The sequence below is a fragment of the Cnephaeus nilssonii genome, assembly GCF_951640355.1.
Source record: "Cnephaeus nilssonii genome assembly, chromosome: 11".
In the NCBI taxonomy this organism is placed as follows: Eukaryota; Metazoa; Chordata; class Mammalia; order Chiroptera; family Vespertilionidae; genus Cnephaeus; species Cnephaeus nilssonii.
The window spans coordinates 73,729,533-73,753,382 of record NC_137082.1 but is presented as its reverse complement, the minus strand read 5'-3'; the positions used below and the strand labels follow the sequence as shown (position 1 = coordinate 73,753,382).

The window sequence follows — 23,850 nt, the reverse complement described above, 5'->3', positions numbered from 1 at the left end:
AGTTCGGTACCCTTTAGAAGAGATTTTAAAAGGAGGCACAAATAGGTGGTGGTAAGGAAAATGGGTGCTTGAGTCAAGCAGTACAGCCCATCCTTGACTACCATTCACTAACTTGGTGACTTGGCAAAGTCACTTAAGTGCTGAAAGTCTCAGTTACCTCATCTGTAAGTTGGGCATAACATCTACCCAAGGATTGTTTTGAAGATTAAATGAGAGTACATGTAAAGCTGTTAGCACTGGACATAGTATAATTAACCATTATAATTATACTAGAGGCCTGGTGCACGAAATTCGTGCATGGGAGGGGGCCCTCAGCCTGGCCTGCACCCTCTTCAATCAGGGACCCCTCAGGGGGTGTCTGACTGCCTGCACCCTCTCGCAATCCAGGACCACTGGCTCCTAACTGTTCACCTGCCTGCCTGCCTGATCACCCCTAACCACCTCTGCCTTCCTGCTTGATCGCCTCTAACCTCCTCTGCCTGCTTGCCTGATCGCCCCTAACCGCCTCTGCCTGCCTGATCGCCCGTAACCACCTCTGCCTGCCTGCCTGATCGCCCCTAACTGCTCCCCTGCCTGCCTGATCGCCCCTAACTGCTCCCCTGCCTGCCTGATTGCCCCTAACTGCTCTCCCCTGATGGCCTGATCGCCCCTAACTGCTCCCCTGCCTGCCTGATCGCCCCTAACTGCCTCTGCCGGCCTGATCACCCCTAACTGCTCTCCCCTGCTGGCCTGATCACCCCTAACCACCTCTGCCTCAGCCTCTGCCACTGTGGCTTTGTCTGGAAGGACGTCCGGAAGAAGTCCAGTCTATCCGGTCTAATTAGCATATTACCTTTTTAATATAGATGGAAGTATAGAGGACAGGGAAAGATTGAATATGGACATGAGAAGTATTTCATAAAGAGTGATATTTTTGAGGTGGACACTGAAGCACAAATAAGGTTTTGTTCCACAGAGAGGTAGGAGAATGGAGCTCTAAGCAAAGGGTGCAACATGAACAAAGGCAAAGTGGGATGCATGCCTTAACTATGACCCAAAAAACCCAAAATAATTGAGTAGTGTGATAGTGTTAAGTGGTAGGGTATATAGGGTGGGGCAAAAGTAGCGTTACAGTTCATATGGAAAATAGTACAATAATAACGTAAGAATAAACTCTTTCCCATACTTACAACTGTAAACCTACTTTCCCCCACCCTGTATTTTGGGGAATAGCAGATGAAGCTAGAAAGACAGGGGTTTCACTGTGAGAGCTCTCATGCAAGTTAAAGAATTTAGACTTCATTGCTTTTAAGCAAGGGATGACAAGATCAGGTTTATTTTAAATATATTTTTATTGATTTCAGAGAGGAAAGGAGAGGGAGAGAGAGATAAAAATATCAATCATGAGAGAATCATTGATCGGCTGCCTCCTGCACGCCCCACACTGACGATGGAGCCCGCAACCTGGATATGTGCCCTGACCGGGAATCGAACTGTGATCTCCTAGTCCATAGCTCAACCACTGAGCCACGCCTTCTGGGTGATCAGGTTTATTTTAGAAATATAACTTTGGCAGTGTTGTGCAGAATGGTTGGGGGTGGAAATTAGAGTCAGCGGCACCCTTAAGAGAAGGTACTAAAATTGAGGAAGAATATTAAAAGCCTTAATTTTGGCATGGGAGCAGAGAGGAGGAACCTTATTGGAGAGACAGTTTAGAGGCAGATGGAGGGCATGGTAAAGTCAGTAATGACTCATTTCTGGATTAGGTGACCAGGTAAGTGGTTCTCAAATTTTGCAGTGTAGTTGAATCACTTGAGAAGCTTTTAAATATTTTGCTGTTCTGTCATACTTCATGGCAATAAATCAGAAGTCAGGATGGTTAGGAACCAAGCATCAGTATTTTTTAAAGATTTCTCAGCTGATTCCAGCATATATCAAAGTGTGGGAACCACTGGTCTAGGTAAACTGTTGTCATTAACTGAGGTGGGAATGGATTTAGAACATACTGTACTTATTGGGCCCTTAACTTTATGCTAGTCACTTTTACTTGCATCATCTGGTATCACTCTCATTTTACAGATGAGGAAACTGAAGTTCAAGGTATGAAAGTAGGATGTTGGAAATACATGGTGAAGGTCAAGAATGTGGTTGAGGCCAGATATGTCTAGATCAGGCATCCTCAAACTACGGCCCGCGGGCCACATGCGGGTGTTTTTGCTGTTTTGTTTTTTTACTTCAAAATAAGATATGTGCAGTGTGCATAGGAATTTGTTCATAGTTTTTTTTTAAACTATAGTCCGGCCCTCCAATGGTCTGAGGGACAGTGAACTGGACCCCTGTTTAAAAAGTTTGAGGACCCCTGGTCTAGATGTTGGAATCACGAATATATCCTTTAGGCTGGGAGTCATAAGCTCAGGTAGCTACAAGCACCTTTCAGACAGTCTAAATAAGTGACACTGTTGGGTGGAATGATAGGATATCATATGGGTGGAATGATTGGGTATCATATGGGCTCAGAATTGCCAGATATTGTTTTTAAGCCAAATATCCAGATTTGAATGGGAAATTTTTACATGTTTTAAATGAACTATTTCAAACATTTTAACCAAGGCATATTTGGGGACCTTGAGTAACTAGTTTGTGATCTCTACCAGTTTGTGTTCTCTGCCTTAAGAGCTTTGTATGAGCTGCTTAAGATTTCTGTAGAAAAGTTTGACTAGCACAAGTGGATCAGAAGGGCCTGGCCATTTTTCTTCATCCATTCAACAAATATTTAATGATTGCTGACTACATGCCTGACAAAAACTTTATAGCAATAACTTTGGAGATTTTTTTGACCTGACCTATAGTAAAGAAGGGGTGTGTGTGTGTGTGTGTGTGTGTACACGCTGTGCTATGATCCAGCATGTGCACACACACACATACCTGAAAAAAGTTGTACATAAACAGTATTGTTTTCTGGGACAAATGCCTTCAGAAAGCAAATGAAGGCATTTGTCCCAGAAAGCAATACTGTTTATGTACAACTTTATTCTCTTTCTAGTTCATTATTACAAAATGCTAGTATTGATCCACTACATTAATCTCATAACCCACTAATGAGTCACCATTCAAAATGAAAAACTGTGTGAGAGGGAATGCTGGATTGGGGAGCGGGGGGGTAGGTGCTGTTTTCATCCTAATTTTACAAGTGGGAAAATGAAGGCATTTGTGGTTTGCAAGAATTACAAACTTGTTACTCACATAAGCATAGAGAATTTTCCCAAGGGAAAAACAACCATAGGCAACCAGAATGGGCCGTGGGATGTACATAAGGGGGAAGCAGTCCTGGTCTGGCTGAATGAAGTCTTTTGTAAGGAGGAGACATGCTTGGTATTGATTGACAACAGCTGTTCTTGTAAAAGATCTCATAACAGGATATTATACTGAGGTGGACCAGGAGAGGTGAGGTAGTGAAGGAGACACCTCGGGAATTAAACCCTGGTGTGGAAAGAAGAGACCTTGCAGGAACAATGCTAAAATGTTCTAGACATTTAGGTTTAAAATGTGTTTTTAAAAGGAGGGAATTCAGAACATAAACAGCTGATGAGGATAAGATATTCTTTTTTTTTAAATATATTTTATTGATTTTTTTACAGAGAGGAAGAGAGAGGGATAGAGAGTTAGAAACATCGATGAGAGAGAAACATCGATCAGCTGCCTCTTGCACATCCCCTACTGGGGATGTGCCCGCAACCAAGGTACATGCCCTTGACCGGAATCGAACCTGGGACCCTTGAGTCCGCAGGCCGACGCTCTATCCACTGAGCCAAACCGGTTTCGGCAGGATAAGATATTCTTAACAATGGTTTTCTTGTGTAAAGGTTTCCAGAAATTATTAAGATATAGTGATGATAATATTATCATGTATAACAAGAAAAGAAAGGACACCTTTTTTGAGCACAGACTTTGTTCCAGTTCTTATCCTATCTTTTAACTTGTTGGAAAAAGGTCAACATTTTGGCAAAAACAATACAGCAATGTTGGGTTGCAGCATCTTGGGGAGCTTCTTAGGTGAAATCTGACACTGGCCCCATAGCTGAGGCAGGGAGAGACCAAAGAAAAAGGCAGGCATTGTTCCAGATTGGTAGGTGGCAGGTTAATAAGCAAGGGGATTTATATACGAGTCCAGGATTGGCTGGATGAAGTCTTTTGCAAGAAGGAGACATGCTCGATATTAATTGACAACAGCTTTGAATTTGGTACTTTCACATACTATCACAGATTCTGAGTTCAGAATACCTGTGAGATAATAGTTTTGGGTAATTATCCCAAAAGAAGGCTGTGCAGCAAGTGTTTGAACTTCTAGGGAGGGTTTTTATTGATTCACAAAGGTACCATGTCCTGGGGTTGAATAGCTCTAACTTTTAGAAATATCTTCCACTATCTTCCTTATGTTGAGTTGAATTCTGAACCCTGTGTCATTTACTTATTACTCTTCTGTCCTTGGGCTACACAAACAAATTGTCATGAAAAGTTATAGAAGAAGAAAAAAGTTAGGGAAGCGATCATGAAAGTACTCCTCCTAAGGCATTTTTCTTTTCAGGCTGAAATCCATGAACAGTTTTTCATGATAGCATATGGCTTCCCTCTTCTTCACCCTTCTGAGGATCACATTGTCATTGTTCTTACTAAGAAGCTGTTGTGGAATATGTGGTTTCTTAAAACAGCACTTCCCATCCAACCTTTTCAATTCTGTGATTCAAATGGAATCTGCCGTTTATTGCATCACACTTCACTGATCTTGGTTGTTGGGATTGGGCTGGGCATTGGACCTAAGCTGGGAGAAAAAGAGCCTCCCCTACCAGTTCATGCACTATGTTCTATCAGGAAGAAGAATAGAAGACGCAAGTACGCTGCACGAGGGTAGGGCCTGCCTCCCCAGTGTTCATGCAGTATCTCTTGCACTTCATCCCTGTTGGGTGAGTGAATGAATGATTGGTGAAGCAACTGTGAGCCTGAGCTCTGGCACTGTTAGCATCCTTGATTTTAGCTCCTAAAGAGAAGCCACCTTAAGAGACTGAGAGGACTTGTTGAGAGGTGCAGAGATGAGAGGAGGAGGAAGCCCAGGCAGTGTTTGAGTCCCTGGTTCCTGTCGTCCCTGAACCTTGCTGCCATCTTACAGTAAAAGGACTCATCCTTTGCCTCAGCTAGTTCCCATTGGGTTTCTGTCACTTTTATTAAGTGCTGGTTAATAATACTGACATGGAGGCCAGAATTAAAAACATTGTCTTCTGTAATATACATTTGGGTGTGGCCATTTTGGAGCCCACTGGGATTGTATCTCCTTTGTTCTTAGAATGAAACTTTGTATTTTCATAGGTACTTTTTGAGATGCTTTCCTGAAATTAAAGTTTAATTTCGCTTAGTAGTTTGAAATCAAATGCATTGCTTCTGTTGCATAGATTAGTCTTTGAATTTATAACTTTTGCACATTTTTCTGTTCACTGTATCAGAGAATCTGAAAAAATTTTTCTGTTACAGGTACAGAGGGACCAGGTGTCAGCATCTCTGAAGAGAGACAAAGTTTAGCTGAAAACTCTGCAACAACCGTTGTTTACAATCCTTATGCTGCCCTCTCCATAGAGCAGCAGAGGCAGAAGCTGCCAGTGTTCAAGGTGCATTGAATAAGCATGTTCAGTCTGTAGACCTGAAGCTGTCTGCAAGAACTTTATACTTGGCACTGAAGCGTATCGTGTCCTCTTACTCTTAATGATTCTTTAGAACACAAAGAACTCAGAGACACCCTTATCTGAAGGGATTACCTTTTCAAAATATGTGTGTTAGTTAACCTTATAAATCTGGAAAGTCCTTAAGATTTTTTTTCAGTTAGATCTTCCATATTAAAAACTGAAAGAAATGGAATGATGTTCTTTTTTCTCCTCTTTGCTTTTTAAAATTTTTTATTTTTATTGATTTTAGAGAGGAAGGGATAGGGATAGAGAGAGAGAAACATCAATGATGAGAGGGAATCATTGACTGGCTGCCTCCTGCACGCCCCCTACTAGTGGGGGGGGGGGCTAGGGGGGGGGATCGAGCCCACAACCCTGGCATGTGCCCTTCAGTCCGGAATGGAACCTAGGACCCTTCAGTCTGCAGACTGATGCTCTATCCACTGAGCCAAACCAGCTAGGACTCTCCTCGTTGCTTTCAATTATGGACAGATTCAAACATACAGAAAAATAGAGGAAATAGCACAGTGAACTTCTATGCATCCAGCTTCAACAGATTACCAACACATAGTCAATTTTGGCTTTCTTTTTAAAGGCTATTTCTTTAAACACGATTAACTGGGAATATGAGGTGGTTTCTGTTGAAGAGGTTAACTCCCACTGAGACAGTGACAGAATTTTGGTGTGTTTATTGTGCACCATGTGCACATTCAGACAGTTGATTTCATTAGTATCTTGTCATCTCACAAGAGACCAAAGTATAAATTAGAATTCAGAATATGTTTGTTTATAGTGAGCCATAGTTCTTCAGTACAGATGGGCCCAGTCCATGGACACACTTTCTCCCTGTTGCCAAGTCTATGTGGGAAGCCATATTGTAGTTGGGAAGGAGCTCAGAGCCAAAGGCCATTTGAGGGATATTTTTTCCATATATCCCCTGATGTAGGGTGATGAACTATACCTGCCTCACACAATGCCTCTGCAATGACCCAAGTTGTGTGGCCACCAGCACCCCTGACTCTCTTTCCTTCACCTGGGCAGAGCTGGGTGAAAGCTGCCAAGTTCTTATACGTAGGGATTTCCGTTGTCTAGACTGCTAATCATTCCTCTTTTATTTATTATATAAATATTTTTTAATGTTTTTATTGATTTCAGAGATAGAAAGGGAGATGGAGAGGGGGCTAGAAAAATCAATGATGACAAAGAATCATTGATTGGCTGCCTCCTGCATGCCCCCTACTGGGGATGGAGCCTGAAACCCGGGTATGTGCCCTGACTGGGAATCCAACCGTGAGCTTCTGGTTCATGGGTTGACGCTCAACTACTGAGCCACACCTGCCAGGCTAATTCCTCTTATTAAAATGTTCTTTTTCCAATGGATAAAATGGCAGCCTTCTTAATTTAGCCAACTGGCTATTTCATCAGAGTTTTACATGGCCCAAAATATTTTTTTCTTTGTGATTCCTTTTATTATGAATGGGTTCACATATTTTTCATAACTTTACCAATCATTTGAACTCCCTTTTCTGTGAGTTATTAGTTTATGTCCTTTATGCATTTTCTATTGTCTTAATTCTATTTTCTCATATGAATTATTATTGCATCAAAGAAATAAGCCTTTTGGCCAGTGATGGGCAACCTTTTGAGCTTGGTGTGTCAAACTTTGCCAAAAAACTGAGCATAACTCGGGTAGTGTGTCACTTTGAGGAAAAAACATTATTTTGCAAATGTTTCATCCTCAGGAGCAGCAAATGTTTCATCCTCGGCATGTGGCCACCTCAGCGGCCGCATGTCATCAGAAATGGCTACGTGTGTCAGTGCTGACATGCGTGTCATAGGTTTACCATCACTGCTTTTGGCCCTGACTGGGTGCTCAGTTGGTTGTGACCCAAAACATTTTAGTCACATACTGACAGTCTCTGGGTTTCTTTCTCAGGTGATTAACCTCATCCAGTATGTGTGAATGTAAAACAGTTTGACCCTCAGGAGATGAGCTTGGAGATTCACTGTTGCTTCCTCACCATTGAGGGACACAGTTTGAGCTGTCAGGAAGTGTCTGGACTGCGGAGTTCAAACCCACACATCATTTGTGCTGTGTGATCTTGCTTCACTATCTGAGCTTCTGTTTTCTTATCTATAATATGGGACTAATGTGTGTGCATTATATATTTGGATAATTTTTTATACTCAATTGGAATTGTATTAGCCTATACTGACACCAATAGTACCTAAGAGTTGGAAATACATTTTGATAGTTCTTTTAAAAATTTACTTTCCTGCAGTGAACATTTCATTTCATAATGTTTAAATGTCTTTGTTTAGATCTTTTGAGAAAATGTATGGCTCTTTACAATGTATGCTTCTATTTTTTCAGCTTAGAAATCATATATTATACTTGATAGAAAACTATCAAACAGTGGTGATTGTTGGAGAAACAGGATGTGGGAAAAGCACACAGATCCCACAAGTGAGTATGTATTTAAATGTGTCTCTGCACTTCAATTTGATTGGAAGGGTTTTGTAACAAGAACTCTATTTAATCGTTTGCATTTTTACTATCTTCTCTCAGAGAAGATATATTCAACCCAACTGGACATGTTTTTATTAAACTATTAAACTTATGATTTCTTTGATTAGTACTTAAGTAACAGTCTTGGATTTATTATAATTCCACTAGTGGCCCAGTGCACGAAATTTGTGCACGGGAGGGGGGGTTCCCTGAGCCCAGCCTGCACCCTCTCCAATCAGGGACCCCTTAGGGGATGTCCGACTGCCGGTTATTAATATGTTCTTTTTATGGGATTGGGCCTAAACTGGCAGTTGGACATCCCTCTCGCAATCTGGGATCACTGGCTCCTAACTGCTCACCTGCCTGCCTGCCTGATCGGCTCTAACTGCCTCTGCCTGCCTGCCTGATTGCCCCTAACCCCTCTGTCTGCCTGCCTGATCGCCCCTAACTTCCCTCCCCTGCCGGCCTGATCTTTCCCCCAACTGCCCTCCCCTACCAGCCTGGTCACCCCCAACTGCCCTCCCCTGCTGGCCTGATCTCGCCCCTAACTGCTCTTCCCTGCTGACCTGATCGCCCCTAACTGCCCTCCCTTGCCGGCCTGATCTCACTCCCAACTGCCCTCCCCTGCTGGCTTGATCTCGCCCCCAACTGCCCTCCCCTGCCAGCCTGGTCACCCCCAACTGCCCTCCCCTGCCAGCCTGATCTTGCCCCCAATGGCCCTCTCCTGCTGGCCTGATCTCGCCCCCAACTGCCCTCCCCTACAGGTCTAATCTCGCCCCAAACTGCTCTCCCCTGCCAGCTTGATTACCCATAACTGCCTCTGCCTGCCTGATCGCCCCTAACTGCCCTCTCCCGCCGGCCTGATCTCGCCCCCAACTGTCCTTCCCTGCAGGCCTGATCTCACCCCCAAATGCCCTCCCCTGCCAGCCTGGTTGCCCCCAACTGCCCTCCCCTGCGGCCTGATTGCCCCTAATCCCCGCCGGACCGATCTCACCCCCAACTGCCCTCCCCTGCCGGCCTGATCTCGCCCCCAACTGCCCTCCCCTGCCGGCCTGATCGCCCCTAACTGCCTCTGCCTTGGCCCCAACCACCATGGCTTTGTCCGAAGGAAGTTGGACGTCCGGATGATGGCCGGTTGACCCGGTCTAATTAGCATATTACCCTTTTATTAGTATATATAGATTATATAGGATAGGATTGCTTAAATGGGGTGGAGGGAGCCTTTTTTCAGCAGGAGGAGATGCTCTTGGCAGACAAAAATACATAATCCCTATATCTGGATTGATAGCTAGCCATATGCATTATACTGCCAAACCAGTCATTTAAAAATGGAACCACTTTCTTACACCTTACACCAAACAGCTGTTGCCCTTAAAACTCCTCCTCAGCCCGCACCTTAGGTTCTGCCTTCGTAGTTCACCTAGATTAGGTTCTGATTGGTCGGTTTCTTTGCCAGTCAGCGTCAAAAGCTCCGCCTCCTAGGCAGCCATTGGCTCCTCGCAGTTCACCCAGATTTGGTTCTGATTGGTCGGTTTCTATGCCAGTCAACGTCTCCAGGCTTATCTCCAGGCCTGATCAGAGAGGCGGAGCTGATCAGTAGCTGCCCCAGGCTGCTGGTGAGCGGGCTGAACTGCTGACCTCTTGGAGAGAGAGAGAGGCACGGCTGCTGGTGAGGCCCGTAGAGAGAGAGAAAGGCAAGGGCTGATCCGCAGATGCCACGGAGGCTGCGGATCAGACCCTGCTTCTCTCTCCGGGCCTCGCCAGCAGCCACGGCAGTTGCTGATCAACCCGCCTCTCTCTCTGAGAGGTCAGCAGTTCAGCTCGCTCGCCAGTCCCCGCCCACCCGAGCCTGCTGCGTGCACAGCCTGGCGTTCGGTCGTCCCTTTGGTCGTTTTGGACGTTATGGACCCTGGCTCTTTATATATATAGATAATAATAATTGAATAGCCATATTCTGAAAGTAACAATGGGGACTGAGTTACAGAGGTGTAATGCATAGTTTTTATCCTCAAATAATTGTAGTTGAGAGGCAGGGTAAAATGAATGTTGCTATAGTTGTAAATAAAAATTGATTGTTATAGAATTACAGAGGAACACATGTGAAGAGGTAGTCATGTTAAGTTACTGAGAGATTATCAGTTAGAGAATAATAATAATTAGTAATAATAAAAGCTAGTGAGAAAGAAGTATTATAATAAATGTTACATAAAATAATCACTTTAAACAATACTTAATATTGTTATCTATTTTGGATTTTTAAAATGCATATGATCAAATTTATAACAAATAAATATATATAGCAAATAAGTATATAAATCAGTCAGATAAATACATAGTCAAATTTTATATATACTAATATAATTTAATGTTAAATATACATGTATATAAAATCTAATTATTTTATTTTAACTAAAACATTTGTATGGTTGATATTTACATTGAGCTATCTCTGTGTGTACTTTAAAAATCTTTGTTTGCAGATTTAGCTCCGTTCCTTTTTTTCCCCCTTCCCCTCTTATCACTGTTCTGAGTGACTCATGGATAGGTTTTATTCCTTGAAGCAGCCGTAGTACATGAAAATTTTTAAGACTGGGGAGTCAGAATGTTGAATTCTGCCTTGGTTTTTCTGATTATCAGCTCTGATGGGAACGTAAACAAGTTACCTAACATTTCCAAGCCTCAGAACCATCATTTGCAAAATAATTTCCAAAGTATCTGTTGGAACAAGAACCACCTGTCATTTCTTTTCTCAGTGATTTTAACACAATACAGTGTGACCTCAGGGGAGACGGTTTCTGGAGAGGTGGTGTCAGATGTGTACTTAGATGTAATTTTATTTGTAGTACCTTGCAGAAGCTGGCTGGACAGCTGAAGGAAGAGTTGTAGGAGTGACCCAGCCTCGAAGAGTGGCTGCTGTTACGGTGAGTTTCTGTTTTTTTCTTTTCTTTTTGTATTGCAGACTCTATCTGTATCTTCTATTTCAATGACTTATTTTTTTCTTGTTTCCTAAAAGCTCCAAATGAATATGACATTACTCCTTAAGAATTTAATCCTTCAGTTTAAAAAGAACTATGACCTGATTATTTTTATAAAATTGGCACCTGTACATTATGAATTTTTAAAAAATATATATTTTATTGATTTTTAGAGAGAGAGAGAGAAACATCGATTTGAGAGAGAAGCATCCATCTACTTCCTCCTCATGTTCCCCAACCAACTGAGCCACACCGACCAGGGCACATTATGAATTTTTAAAGTAGTAACAAAGTACAGAGGAAGTTAAATAACAAAAACAAAAAACAAAAAAATAAAGAGAAAACCCCAAATCTCACCATCTAGCAAAAAAATTGTAAACATTTGTGAACATTATTCCAAGCTTCTCTTTTATGTACACTAAAGTTGAATGTTTGGCTGGATGGATAGAAATAATTTTTAAAAAATGGGGTCATAGCCATATATTTGCTTCTGTTGAATTTAACAGAAGAGGAAATGGAAGTGAAATATACTGAACTTTGGGTCAATATTTGTTCACCACAAGATAATTTATTAAATCTTGAAAACAAATAAAAAAGATTAGAAAAAAGCTATAGGATGCTACTTATTTTGAAACTATGTAATAGGTAGTTTCCTGTTCAAAGAGTAAATTAGCACATTTATTCTTTCCATCTTTTCCTCCTCCATTTGTTATAGATGCAGTTCTATAATTTTTATTTTAATATTTATAAATATATATTCTTTTTTGTAATCATAATCATAACTATCACAGATGTTTAATTCTAGTTAGTTTTAATGTTCTTCACTAAATACTTCCTTGTTTTGCCAATCTTGACTTGCTCATGTTGCTTTATTTCTTTATTGGCTAAATTTTATATGCCTGAGAATGTTTGATTGTGTTTTTTGTTACTATAAAATTCTTGATTCCACTGTCTTTCCCTGGAAACTGCAGACATTGGCGTCTTGCCTTTGACATGGAGGATCACTATGCAGAAGTCTAAGGTCCATTGGGGGATTTTCCCCCCTACTTCCTGGCTTACTTTTTCTGCTTGAATACTTTAAAGATTGTTTTTGCACCAGGATGTCCTGATGCTGATTGCTGTCTCATTTTTTCTTAAATATGGAAGAAATTTTAATCTTCAGGTTCACATCTCTTTATATCAAGCTGATTTTCTTTTATTATATCTTGAAAAAAATTTTCTGTTCCATTTATTTTATTCTCTTTCTAAGAGTATCAATTAAGTGTATATTAGATCTCCTTTGTCTATTTTTAGTATTTATCACCATCTCTGGAATCATGTACTCTTCCACTTTGTTTTGTGAAATTTCTTTAAGTCTGTCCACAATTTTCATGATTGTTTTTAGTCAGATTTATTCTGTTTTGATTCCTTTATATTTCTATGTAGGTCTCATAATTATTTGTTTGAATATTTTTTTCTTAATAGATAGAGAAGCGAATATTTAGAATGTGAGGAGATATTATAATACATTATAATTTTAAAAAGCAGATAATGCCACAAAATTTTTTAAAAATCGAGAAAAATAACATAGTGTTTTTATTAATTAACTGCCTGACACATTTCTGTAAATTTTTTTTTCATATAATTTTTGACTGCTTTTTCATTGATTACCTATTTATATGACAACTAGAGGCTCAGTGCATGAAATTTGTGCACTTGAAGGGAGGGCCCTCAGTCCAGCCTGTGCCCTCTCGCAGTGTGGGAGCTCTCAGGGGATGTCCAACTGGGGGATGTCCGACTGCCTTCCGTCACCACCGCTGCACTCGCCAGCCATGATCCCGGCTTCTGGCTGAGCGGAGCTCCCCCTGTGGAAGCGCACTGACTACCAGATGGCAGCTCCTGCGTTGAGTGTCTGCCCCCTGGTGGTCAGTGCGTGTCATAGAGACCAGTCATTCCACTGGTTGATTTGCATATTAGCCTTTTATTATATAGGATGATTTTCTATTATTTTCCTACAGAGAGAGTAGAGCAGTATTTTAGTGCTACTCCAACTGGTTGATTCAGATTTGCTTTTTATTACTGACACTGTGTTCCTTTAATTTTGTAACTGGCTATTTTTATAGCATTGTATAAATTTTAGGGATTGTTCTCAAATTTGGGGAAAGCCTTCCCACTGTCTTTCGTGTCTTGACTGGCTTCTGGTCTGTATGTTTGAGACCTTGTTTCTCTTTGACTCTTTTTTGACTTTGCATCTGTTCCTTACACTGTTTTTAGCTTAAGCTTATGATTTCTTTGAAACTGGGTTTCTTTGGCTGAAATGTCCTTCTGTTTTTTTGGGTAATACTTTTAAAGTTTCTTTTTAAACTGCTTTTTTTGCTTGTGTTCCTTTCCTTTTTCTTCATTGGCTTTAAGGAAATGGGCTTGTGTTAGTATTTTTAAAATTTATTTTAAATTAGGCAGAGTCTTTTTTCAAATGTTTTTATTGATTTCAGAGAGAGGGAGAGAAACATTGATTGGCTGCCTTTTGCAGGCCCATACTAGGGTTGAGCCCACAACACCGGGCATGTGCCCTGACCAGGAATTGAACCAGCAACCTCCCAGTGCCTGGCGATGCTCAACCGACTGAGCCACACTGGCGAGCTTGTGCTAGTACTTTTAATGACAGCAGAATTGTGAGGTTGTACTGGATAATGAACAGCCTCTCACCAAATCTCTTACTCTTCTTTGCTGTGGGATCAGATGGTGATCTTGCGGTACACTCCTTAATGATTTAAAAGGTCTGTAATGGCTCAAGATAAAATTCTCTGGGCTCTCTGATTTGGGATTTGCTGCTTTCTCTTGATTGCCTGCCTTTCCTCCTCAATTTCTCTCCCTTGTGATTCTTTGCCTTCAATGTGGGTCTCCCACTGAGACATTTTGTGTGTCTTCAGGGCCTGGGCACACTGCGCTTCTGTCTTCCTAATACAAGGATTGTCAACCCTGCCTTTAGGGTAGTAACACAAAGGGAGCCAGCAGCCTGCTCTGGTTGTGAGGAGGCTGGGGCTTCTCTTCTAGGTCCAGACCTCACAGTATTTGGCAGTGTCCTTCCTAAGTAATTGTTTGGGCTCCTGGTTGTTTCCTTCTTTCATTGAAGATGGAGTTTTTGGTTGATAATATGTTTTATTTCTTTTGTTGTTAATAAATTAGCTCTGAGAAAGGGCCATCTTTACCTGGACAGGAAATTCTGTTTCCTTGAGTTATGTTTGCTGTGTACTGAGTTTTAATTACTGTGTAATACTTTTCCCCAAAGTTCATCTTCTTATTGTCTTCAGGTTAGAAATTATTGATAAACATTTCCCAAGTCTTACATGTGTGTAAAAATAGAGATAACAGTTTGGAAACCACTTAACCTTTTACATTACAAGAGATGACTCAGTTTCTTAAATTTTTCCTATTTATGGTTTGGGATCCCAGCTCTTAATCAGTTTGGATTTTAGTTCCAAATTTGTAGCCATGGATAATTTCCATGAAACCATGCTTTCTATGTAAAGAACCCAAAGTGTATAAATTAACAGTGTAATATTAATAGAGCTGTCAGGTTTGAAATGCTACATCTCAAGAAGTACTTTGTGTGCAGACTGAAATTTGAAAACAATCTCAGAGCCTAGAACAGATTGCATAAGCAGTTGCTTGATCTCTGTGAGAGGCAGTTACTATTGAGTATGTTTATTGCGCTCAGATGGTCTGGGTCTGGCTTCAAGGCCGGGCCCTGCCTTGAGCTATGATTCTAGACAAGCTCTAAGCCTATCTTATTTCACTTTCTCTCTTTAGGGTATCTAACCCACCTCATGGGCTGTGTGCATCTTTAATGACACACAATTTGTGAAAGTTTGGAGCACAGTTCTGGCAGGTCGTAGGTGCTCAGTGATTTTTTTTTCCTAACATTCCTTTCCCTCTATTTATTTGTTTTTATCAAAAAATAATATTTATCCTGTCCAATGATGAGCTTATTGGGAGTAGAACTTAATAGAGGTAAATATTTATTAAAAAGCCAGTAGATTTAAGTGGTATGGTAATAAATAAAATTTTTAAAAAAATGTTTGAGGCCCAGCTGGGTAGATCAGTGGGTTAGAGCGTTGTCCTGCTACACCAAGGTTGTGGGTTTGATCTCCGGTCAGGGCACATACTGGAATCAACCAATGAATACATAAATAAGTGGAACAACAAATCGATGCTTCTCTCTCTCTCCCTTTCTCTCTCTCTCTCTCTCTCTCTCTCCTTCCCTCCCTTCCTCCCTCTCTCCCTTCCTCCGTCTCTCTAAAATTAATAACAAAAAAGAGTTTGATAACAAAATACATATTTTTTATAGCAAATGTATATAAACAGTGAAATAATATGACTAAATAGTTTTGGCTTCTTCCTTATATATTATATTTTTTGGGAGGGTTGGTTCATTTGTGCTTATTCTTATAAGCCTATTTTCCCCATCAACTCCTAGTATGTCTATGTACACATTCTCCATTTGTGCCATTTTCTGAGATTTGTTGTATAATGATCCATGGGTTGAAATTGAAACAATAACAAAACCGCCCTGGTGAAATGCTGGTTATCGGGAAATATAACCTGCGGAGGTAGAGCCATCTAGGATGAATTTCTAGTTTCATAAGATGTTTTGAAAGACTTTGAGGTGTAGACCAGCTGCTGGATGATTGATTCTGTTTTGGCCTACCAGATCTGTAATTTCAAGTCGTTAGGCAGAGCCACTCCTGATCCTCATCTGCTCTTGAATTTCTTAAACACTGATGGCCAGATAACTCCTGGTGTGCTTGGCTTGGGGAGCTACGTGCTGGGACACTGGGCTCCTGAGCTTGAGGGTGCTGTGGCCCAATGGCCATAGCAGTAAACTCTGCTTCAGGACACCTGTGCCCGCCCACATTCCAAGCCCAAGACTCAGGGACTACATGGGCAAGTGGCTTCACATTGGGTAGATGTGCCAGGTCCCCAGGGAATCTCTGTAATATTGTTTCCCTTTGTTTGTTTTTTTCAGTTAGGTAATTTATATAACAAATGTTACACTCTTTATTTTCTTTTAAACTAAATTTCAAACATTATTGCTCTTTCACTTTTATATGTATTCATTATTTCAGATATTTTCTATTAATAAGATAATAACTTGACTGTCCTTGGAGAGGTAGGAGATTTTGCTGTTGGATTCTCTTTTTCAGTTTCTTACACTCACCTTTTGTCATATATGGGTGGGTAAAAATATCAACCAATAATTTATGGTCTTCATAATATATTATGTACTTTGTTTTCTAGTTTTACTTTATTATGTTAACTTGGATTCTTGTTTAATCTTCTCATCAGCTTATCTGCTCTTTTTTACTTTTTAATCTTCATTCTTGTCTTTATTTCCTCTTTTAATGGTTTTGGTAGCTGGGACACTGTTACACATTGTTGTAGATTATCTTGCTTTGGAAACATTATTCTTTTGTTCGAAAGGGAAAATGAATTTGGCCCAGTATTGAATTTGATCATTCCTGTTCCCCTACTTTCATGGTCCAGTGGAATGTGCTTTATTTTAAGGCATGAAGACATGAACATTTGTGCCTGGTTGGTATATGAAAGAATAGAGAAGGCTTTAGGAACAGAGTGATCTTGTCATTTCTTCTGCTTCCCTTTTTGATTTGGCCACCGGAAATTTCGAGCTGAATTTGTAGCTCAACTTAAATAACTGGCATATCTATGTTTTTAAATTTTGCTCATTGTCCTTGATCTTTTGAATTTCACCTGTCATTTCTTTGATCCTGATCTGTGACATCTTTATGGGATTCTGTTTTTATTGCGTATGTTCTTAAAATTTGCCTCAAGTTGATTATAGAGTGAGGTGAGATATAAAAAGTTAATAAATCACAAAGGTTATCACACTTGTTCTCTAATAACCTGCCCTTTTACATTTTCCCCTGTGTTCACATACTATTTAAAAATAAGTGACCTTTATATTTTCCTTAGTATGTGCTCTGTGCAGTAATTTCTATGTCTCTATTTTCAGCATGATCTTTCTTCCCAAAGGTTGCAGGGAGAGTAGCTGATGAGAGGGGTGCAGTGCTGGGCCATGAGGTGGGCTACTGCATCCGCTTTGATGACTGCACTGACCCGCTGGCTACAAGAATTAAGGTGAGGTGCTCAAGCCGCTTTTCCTAGTGGGAATAAGGAAGATGATTATTTGGGGGGGATTAAAAACATGCTGCATTACTGCTGATGGGACACCGATACCCTGGCCCTCAGGGAATTTAGTCTGCTGGGAGGTACAGAGCCTTGACTCTTAGCCTTAAAAGGACCTTGAAAGGAAGATGAAGCCCTTGGTTCTACAAAAGAAGAGGTTGAGGACCTGGGAGGTTGAGTAACTTGCCTAATGTCATGTGCCTGTCAGTGATAGAGCCAGGACTCAAAGCTGTCCTTTCCCATGTGTTTTTACTATTTTCCAACAATCCACATAGCTGTCTAAATACAGAAACTTGCTTATAAAAAGGCCTGAAAACAGGGACAAGGTAGTATAAATTGATAAAGTGTAGAATTTAGTTTTACTAGTTAGGCCTTTCTAATTTTTATATGAAAATGGATTTTACGTGTTTATTTGTTTTTTTTTTACCTACATGCTAATATTAAAATAATCAGTATCAATAGTAATTAATATACAATCAACTCAACAGAATGCTCGGATGAAATGAAAATTGGTTATTAGAATCTCAGTTAACCTCTCAATTTGCAACAGAGGCAAATTGGAAATAATGAGATGAGTTAAATGAACAATGTAGTAATTTGTAAAAAATAGAGACCTTGTTTTCCAAATTTCTGTATTTTGTTACCTTTACATATATTTTACTAGGTAAAGGGAATATTGTTCTGTACCATTAAATATATTTAAATTAGCTAATTTTTAGATAAATTTCAGTGGATTATGTAACCGAATGGTCATAATTTCAAGGCACTCATTTCTTAACTGGTGGCCTGTTATTGGTGGCAGGTTCTCAGTTTCACTCCAGTGTGTCTATGTGGCAGCTGTACCAGCTCTAAGAAAAAAATTATGGGAATGTATCCTGCTCTTATAAACAAAAAGCAAAAACACTAAGATACAGCATGTGAGGGAGATAGTTAGCCTTGTTAAAGTACTGAACTGTTTGGGTGAGAGTCACAATATCTCATTCTTGCTGCATATTTCTAAAGCATTTTGTAAACATTCATTAATCCTAAGTGATAATATCTGACATTCCTGAACACTGTGTCCTGGGCTCTGTGCTAAACACTTTATGTGTGCTATCTCAATTCTCACAGTAACCCTCTGAGGTAGATATTTTTATTATTTCCATTTTACAAAGGAGGAATCGGGCTCAAAGAGGGGTAACTTGCCCAAGGTTCACCCAGCTAGTAAGATAGAGCCAAGATCTGAACTCCCAGCAGTCTGACACAGCCCATGTTCTTAACTACAGTCCCTTTTACCTCCCTCAAATAATACCAGTTGAAGCTGAGGTTAATCACCTCAAGAGCTGCAAGTCCATAGTTTTTGGGACATTTTAACAAGTTATGTCATACTCATGGCATTCCCTTGGGCAGACATAGGTTTGTCTTTACTGCCTGCTCAGCAGTACCAGTGGTGTGCCGGCCCAGAAGAAGTGAGGCTCAGCCGATGTATAGATAGTAAATGCAGGAGAAATTCAGCTAAAAGAATTGCAGACCCCAGCTGGAGAGCTCATGTTTGAAGTCTTATTTGTGAGCAGTTCCATTGCTTGATAACTAAAATGTTGGGGCATTTCTTCATTGTCCTTTGTGGGAATTGTCTTGTACACTTGCTGGTAAAGAGGTTGTTTAGTTGCACTTGAACTTTTTAGAAAAAAATCATTAATGTACAGTATAAAATAATTATTTCTAAAACTTTTGTGTTTTTGTTTTTTAGTTTCTGACGGATGGAATGTTGGTCAGGGAAATGATGGTTGATCCTTTGTTAACAAAATATAGGTAAATGTCTTTTTCTTATGATAACTTTCCTAAAGTTTCAAAAGTGCAGTATATAACTAGATTGAAAAGGCAGTTGTGTTAGTAGCTGAGGTTCACATCCGTGTTCAGCTGCCCTAAAGCTTTTTGTTGTTACCTGGCTGTTTAGACCATTGATGTTTTCCTCAGACTTTACAGACAGAGAAGGGCAAATTAAAATCCCTGATGTTATTTGAACACTCTGTGGACTTGTCCTTTGTATCTTGCCTCTGTTACGTGCCAGGATTAATAGTGTCGCAGCACAGAACTGGGCAGCAGCTCAGAGTCCAAATAATTATACTTTCTCCCCCCTTGTGTGTCTTTATCACTCAAGGCATTAAAATTGTCCATCCAGGCTCTGGCATTCTGGGAAAGGATGTCACATTTGACTCCCTGGTACACATGCAGCACAGCTGTGATCATGTGGCCCTTTGTGTTATTATCTGCAGCTTAACAATCTTTAAGTGGTTGGCCTTGTTCCAATTTGTATGTGCTCTGTGGGGTTCTATGTTATAATTTAAAATCAGGTATTAGATCTTCTTGGAATCCAATGTGGGTGGTAAAACTCTTTAAATAGAGCAATAGATACACCATTTTCTTCATCAGCATATGTTGCAGTCACCATTTTTATTAGCTTAAGAGCTTCCTCCTTGTCAGAGAGGAGTTATTTGCTTTATTTTGATACAAGGTGATTGCATGGGGGCTAAATACCTAGATGTCCCTTTGATGATCTGGATGGGGTTATGGGGAGGGAGCAGGGGTTGTCTGGATGCTCATAGAGATCTTCCTTCTGATTCTCAGTGCCATCATGCTAGATGAAGCCCATGAGAGGACCTTGTACACAGACATTGCCATTGGCTTGCTGAAAAAGGTATGATTTCGCTGCCAGACTTCTGTTTTTCTGTTTTTGTTTTGTTTTGTTACCTGATTAGGAAAATAATTGTAGTGTAGAAATTTGGAAAATCCAACAAAATATGAAGGAAAAAACTTTAAATCATCATCCATAATCCTTATCTATCCATTCAGAGAAAGTCACTGGTGGAATGTTGGTATGTTTTCTTTTCTTTTCTGTGTTCATTTGTGTGTGTACATGAATCTGTTTTGGCATAATAGAGATTAGATTTTATGTGCTAATTTGTGTCTTGCATATTTCTCTTAACATTATATCAAGGTCATTTTTCTGTGTCATTAAGTATTCTTTGAAGATGTTATTTTTAATGGCTATATAACTGTATCTCTACCATTTGATTTTTCCCTTACTGTGAGGCATTTATGTTTCCAGATTTGAAGTATCTATACTAATAAAAGGGTCATATACTAATTAGATCGGGTTGACGGGACAACTTCTGGATGTCCACCTTCCTTCTGGACAAAGTCACGGTGCTGGGGGCCGAGGCAGAGGTGGTTAGGGGCAATCAGGCCATCAGGGGAGCAAGCAGTTAGGGGGCGGCTAGGCCGGCAGGTGAGCAGTTATGGGGGGACCAGGCAACAGGGGGCAGTTAGGGGGAACCAGGCTGGCAGGGGGGCAGTTAGGGGGCGGCCAGGCTGGCAGGGGGGCAGTTAGGGGGTGATCAGGCTGGCAGGGGGAAAGTTGGGGGGCGACCAGGCCAGCAGGGGGGCAGTTAGGGGGTGACCAGGCTGGCAGGGGGACAGTTAGGGGGCGACCAGGCCGGCAGGGAGGCAGTTAGGGGCGAGCAGGCAGGCAGGCAGGCAAGTGGTTAGGAGCCAGCAGGACCCGATTTGTGAGAGGGATGTCTGGCAGTTGGACATCCCCCGAGAGGTCCTGGATTGGAGAGGGTGCTGGCCTGGCTGAGGGAACTCCCACCCCCGTGCACAAATTTTGTGCACCGGGCCTCTAGTTTTAAATAATGTCACAGTGAGCACCCTTATAATTAAATCTGTTGCATTCCTGCTTTTTTAAATTTATCTTTTTAAAAATTTATTATTATACAAAGTTTTAAACATACCCTGGAGTAAAGAGAGGGTTTAATGACGCCTGTGTACCCATCATCTGGCTTCAGTAATTATAACTCATGGTCATTATTGTTTCTACCTTACCTCCATCCTCTCCCCCATTCCTGATTTTTTATTTAAAATTTTCTGATTGTTTTCTTTGGATAAATTTCCATCTCAGGAGTCTAGAAAGTGGTGGTAGAGCAGAGCATTGACCTGGGTCAGACTGCCGGATTCAAATTCTGACTGCTGAGTTACTCATATCTACAATGGGGATAATAGAAGTGTCTGTATGTGCGCAGTACACTCTCATATATGGTAGCCACTAACCACCTTAGATTTAAATTGGCTAAAATAGAATAAAATAAAAAATTCAGTATCTCAGTCATACTGGCTATATTTTAAGGGCTCTTTAGCCACATGTGCTGAGTGGGTACAGCATGGGATAGAACCTCTCCATACTGAGGAGAGTTCTCTAGCTCAGAGCTGCTCTTTATCATAATTTGTTATGAGGCTTAAGTAGACAGTGTAAAATTCTTAGGATGGCATCTGGCCTAGGGTCACAAATAGACTGTAAGACTCCTTTGTGCAAATTAGGAAAAGATGCCCTCATTGGGAGGATGTCCCCAGCCAAGTGAGGGGAAGGTGCATTGGATTTCAGATGCCCCGGCCCCCTTAGGCAGGCATCTTTGTACAGTGCGTACGTTACACAGCTGTACTCCGGGACCCTGGAATAGTACAGAACTCAGTGTTTGTTAGCTGCTATTGTTATTTTGATTATTATTTTATTCCTTGGTCAAAGATTTAGACTTTGATATTTATGAGGGCTTATCCTATATTACCTTCTTAGGAACAATATAACAAGAGGGCTATTGCACTGAATCTGTGCCAACACTAAATATTAGCATTAAAAATACATCCTTGCCAGTTTAATAGGTGAAAAAAAGAATCTCATTGTTATTATATGTATTTGCTATAGTTTATATGATAATTTCTCCTATGCCTGTTGGTCATCTTTTTCTTCTGATAACTGTTAATATCTTTTGCCCATATTTCTATCTTGGTGTTATCGTTTATTGTTTGTTTGCTTTTAAAGTACTTTTTTATACTTTAGCTATATACAGGGTGGGGTTTTGTCCCAACCTGTATACACAGATTCTGACTATCCAGAGACCCAGGTCTCAGGAAAAATGGTTTTACTTTCAGTAAATTCAAATTCAAGTCTTAAAGCTTCTTTTTACTTTCTATTAAATTGTTTTAGCTCTTTATTTGGGAAATTTTTGTACAATTGGAAAGAATAGAATAATAAACCCTATTTTAACCTATGATTTTAATAATTATCAACTTGTGGTCAGTCTTGTTTCATCTGTAAGCTCCCCCCCTTACCCCCAAAAATACACATACTAAATTATTATGAATTTCAGATATCAAATTTCATACATAAATTTTACAGTTATTGTTTTATGATACCTTCGTTTTTAGATTCAGAAAAAGCGAGGGGATCTTCGATTGATTGTGGCTTCAGCCACTCTGGATGCAGAGGTAAGAACATTTCCCCTCTCTCCGTGTCCCCCGTAAACACTGGAATCATTAGCCGTGACTGTGGGAAGTTATCTCTAGCAAGAGCTTATCTTTGGCAGAATGGCCTACCTCCCTTATGGGGCCATCTGATGACCTAGATTCCAGGGGATCAGAGGATACTCCTTTTTAGCCTGTAGGTGGAAATCAACCTGTAATTAATTGAGTTCATAATACCTACTTGTCTTGTTTCTCTACATACTGTTTCTCCTCTTACAGGCAGCTTCTTTTTATTACTTTTGTTAGTATGAGGTTATATTTCTTGCATTTACTTATGGCTAGCATTTATATTTAGAATTTTTGTACAATTGAAGTGTTTACTGTACATATAATGTCCGTGTTATAATTTTTTATGGCTAAGTTTATATTATTATTCTCTCTTAACTAATATTTAAGTTCAAACAGCAACTCAACTCAACAAATAATTTTGACCACTTGTCATATATATAAAATAAATAGGTGTTTACAGTTCAGTATGTTCAAGGTGCTGAGACAGCCAAGGAGAGAGTTCCTAACTCCAGCTGGCTCGAAGGTGTCCAGAAGTTTTCACAGAGGAGGGACATCCAGTTGGGTTTGACAGATGCACAGAAGTTTGTCAGATGGACAGGGGTGCGGAAGGGCATCCTGAGCATGCACAGAGCACAAGGGTGTGAAACCATGTGTGCATGGGGCTGGGAGTCAAGTGTAAGGTGGGAGTCTTACCTGTATGACCCAATACGGGGTGATCTGCCTCTGACTTCCACATTCTCCAGTGTTTCCTACACTCCAACCCCACTGGTCCCCTTGCTGATCCTACAAAAAACCCTCTTTCTACACCATTCTTCCCTCAGACGTTCTCATGGCTCCACCCTCATTTTATTCCAGTCTTGACCAGGTATTATACTCTCAGAGAGGCCTTTCTTGACCACTCTGTCTAAAGTAGTGCCCCTGTTGCTATCCAGCTTGTTATTCTGCTTATTTTTTTCTGTTTAGCACTAACATTAGGTGTATATCAAGTGTTTGTTTATTGTGTGTCTCCCATCATGAAACGTATACTCCCTGAAGACTGGGACTTTGAATATCTTCAACAGTGTCTGGCATAAAGTAGGTGCTGTGGGTTGAATGAATTTTGATTGAATAGGAGGCAGTGGAAGATTAAAATGGAAAGGTTAGTAGG

At 40.6% G+C, this 23,850-nt stretch overlaps 1 protein-coding gene across 2 annotated transcripts in view; it reads left to right on the top strand.

Moving 5' to 3' along the window:
- The window catches only part of DHX35 (DEAH-box helicase 35), a 66,173-nt gene that overhangs the window by 1,487 nt on the left and 40,836 nt on the right, over positions 1 to 23,850 (top strand). For both annotated transcript variants that reach the window (XM_079785079.1, XM_079785078.1), the window contains exons 2-8: positions 5,503 to 5,636; positions 8,065 to 8,157; positions 11,043 to 11,120; positions 17,205 to 17,309; positions 19,087 to 19,148; positions 19,965 to 20,034; positions 22,599 to 22,658. In XM_079785079.1, coding sequence (XP_079641205.1) covers positions 5,503 to 5,636; positions 8,065 to 8,157; positions 11,043 to 11,120; positions 17,205 to 17,309; positions 19,087 to 19,148; positions 19,965 to 20,034; positions 22,599 to 22,658 — 602 coding nt within the window. The remainder of the gene's footprint in view (positions 1 to 5,502; positions 5,637 to 8,064; positions 8,158 to 11,042; positions 11,121 to 17,204; positions 17,310 to 19,086; positions 19,149 to 19,964; positions 20,035 to 22,598; positions 22,659 to 23,850) is intronic.